Below are 2951 nucleotides of genomic sequence, written 5' to 3' on the forward strand. Positions count from 1 at the left end.
TTTTTTTTTTTTTTAGATTTTTTATTTTTTTTAGATTTTTTTTTTTGGATTTTTTATTTTTTTTAGATTTTTTTTTTTAGATTTTTTATTTATTTTTTTTTTAGATTTTTATTTTTTTTTTAGTCTTTTTTTTTTTTTTTTTTTATTTTTTGGGGGTTTTTGTTTGTCATATTGTTTTTTTCCATCCCTTCGCTGATCCAAGTATTAATTTAGCGAAGTCTCCTCAGAAGCCTATCGATATGAGTAGCTGCTAATTGAACCTGCTCGATGGTACCACTAATGGTGATTAGATTGTTGTTGATTTGCCATGGGAGCTTTATTAAGCTGACGCCACTCTGCCGGGTGATTTCCGTCAGCGTCCTTCCGCCCACTCCATATATGACTCGGTGGAACTTGCTTGGGACGTCCAAGTCGACAGTCACGTGACCCTCGACGTCATAGTCCCTTGTGGTGTAAACTCCAACCTTTGCACCTTGGAAGATGATATGGCTGCCAGGTCCATCGCCGATTGTCGAGTTAAAGAACCCATCTGTACCTCTTCCTGTATGGGGTGAGGAAGAAACCCTTTTATGATTCTCGGGTTCCAGGTCAAAGACGATAGGTTTGCGAGCAGGTTTTTCCTTTGCAATCTTCTCTTCCTTTTGCTTTTCCTCAGATCCACCGCAGATTGTCGAGTTAAAGAACCCATCTGTACCTCTTCCTGTATGGGGTGAGGAAGAAACCCTTTTATGATTCTCGGGTTCCAGGTCAAAGACGATAGGTTTGCGAGCGGGTTTTTCCTTTGCAATCTTCTCTTCCTTTTGCTTTTCCTCAGATCCACAGCCGATTGTCGAGTTAAAAAACCCATCTGTACCTCTTCCTGTATGGGGTGAGGAAGAAACCCTTTTATGATTCTCGGGTTCCAGGTCAAAGACGATAGGTTTGCGAGCAGGTTTTTTCTTTGCAATCTTCTCTTCCTTTTGCTTTTCCTCCTTTTCCTTTTGGAGTTTCTGCTCTTCCCGGAGGCAGTTGACAGGGACAGCTCCTTTTGAGGTTAGTAGTCTGCCCAACACCTGACCCAAACCAGATATCCCTCCGTCAGGCTCGTTCTCCAACTCCTCCTTGTGTCCGTTGGCAAGCAGGTCCTCTGCCTTAACTACATTGTCTTCCCCTTTTTTATTGACAATGACATCCATTTGGACATCTTCCTTCTGTCTATCCATCTTAACATCCATTTGGACATCTTCCTTCTGTCTATCCATCTTAACATCCATTTGGACATCTTCTTTCTGTCTATCCATCTTAACATCCATTTGGACATCTTCCTTCTGTCTATCCATCTTAACATCCATTTGGACATCTTCCTTCTGTCTATCCATCTTAACATCCATTTGGACATCTTCCTTCTGTCTATCCATCTTAACATCCATTTGGACATCTTCCTTCTGTCCGTCCATCTTAACATCCATTTGGACATCTTCCTTCTGTCTATCCATCTTAACATCCATTTGGACATCTTCCTTCTGTCTATCCATCTTAACATCCATTTGGACATCCTTCTGTCGATCCATCTTAACATCCATTTGGACATCTTCCTTCAGTCCATCCATCTTAACATCCGTTTGGACATCTTCCTTCTGTCTATCCATCTTAACATCCATTTGGACATCTTCCTTCTGTCTATCCATCTTAACATCCATCTCGGTCGAGATTGTTAAACCTGATTTTCTAAGTTTCACTTTCCTTATTCCAGGTTTGTTTTCGTCTTTTTTCTTATCTCTCTCTTCAAGTTTCTCCTTGAGTAAAGAGGTGATTTCATTTGCGGCAAGCAGCTCGTCCTGCAGACCAATATTTTCTTTGGTGATTTGGACGATCCTGTTCTCTGCCACTTCCTTACTAGAACTTAAATGGCCGATGCGTTCCTGGAGAGAATCTCTCTCCTTGGCAATGGAAGTCATCGTCTCCTTTAGTTCGCCAATCTCTTCTTGAGCCTTAGACAACTCATCTTCCAGCCTATAGACTTCCTTCTTAACGTCTTTTAACGTCTTTACGAGGCAACTGTAATTTCCCTCATTTGTCAAGTTTTCCATCCTGGCCTCAGTCAGGCTAATTTCCAACCTCTCTTTCTCTGTTGCCATCTCTCTGATAATCTGCATTTGCTTTTCATTTGTCTCATTCAGTTCATCTATTTCTGCCTCAAATACAGATTCGAGGCGATGAATAGAGGCCACCTTTTCACGATCCACTTTTTGTAGTTTCTCGCCGAATTCTAGGTGGTTTTGTTCCATCTCACATAATTTATTTAAATGTTCTTTCTTGAGACATTCTAACTCATCCAAGAGGCATTTGTACCTTTCATTCCTGATTATATCATTTATCCTTGCCTCAGTTAGGCTCTTTTCAAGTACATTTCTCTCCACTGAAATCTCCCCAATCACTTCGATCTTCTCATGAACTATCTTATTTAGTTCTCTGTTGTCTTGGCGAGCTTTTTCCAATTGCTCTGTAGGTTCAATGATTTTCTGATCCTTCTCGGTCATCTCAGTTTGATATTTTCCAAGGACAACGTTTTGATTGAAGATTTCCTTTTTCAGATTTTCGTTTGTTAGTTCCAGGTCGTCATTAATGTTTACCAAATTGTCCATCTCGATTTTCCTATCGATTTGAAGAGCTCCAACGACGTTAGAGAGACGTTGAGTCTCTGCTAACAACTCTTCTTTCTCTGCTAACAACTCTTCTTTCTCTGCTAACAACTCTTCTTTCCCTGCTAACAACTCTTCTTTCTCTGCTAACAACTCTTCTTTCTCTGCTAAGAATCTTGACTCGACTTCCTTTCTAGAGCTGATATCCTTTTCCTTCTCGGTCAACTCAGTTTGATATTTTCCTAGGACAACGTTTTGATTGAAGATTTCCTTTTTCAGATTTCCGTTTGTTAGTTCCAGGTCGTCATTAATGTTTGTCAAATTGTCCAT

General features: G+C 40.3%; 1 protein-coding gene across 1 annotated transcript; it reads right to left on the minus strand.

The window, feature by feature from the left end:
• Positions 1-209: 209 nt before the first annotated feature.
• On the minus strand, positions 210-2519 carry LOC137630697 (calponin homology domain-containing protein DDB_G0272472-like). Its single transcript, XM_068362332.1, has 2 exons — positions 1635-2519; positions 210-1229 (listed from the first exon to the last, which is right to left on the minus strand). The coding sequence occupies exons 1-2, from the start codon at positions 2517-2519 to the stop codon at positions 210-212; spliced, it is 1905 nt and encodes a 634-aa protein (XP_068218433.1).
• Positions 2520-2951: the final 432 nt, after the last annotated feature.

Source organism: Palaemon carinicauda, chromosome 3 (genome assembly GCF_036898095.1).
Source record: "Palaemon carinicauda isolate YSFRI2023 chromosome 3, ASM3689809v2, whole genome shotgun sequence".
NCBI lineage: Eukaryota > Metazoa > Arthropoda > Malacostraca > Decapoda > Palaemonidae > Palaemon > Palaemon carinicauda.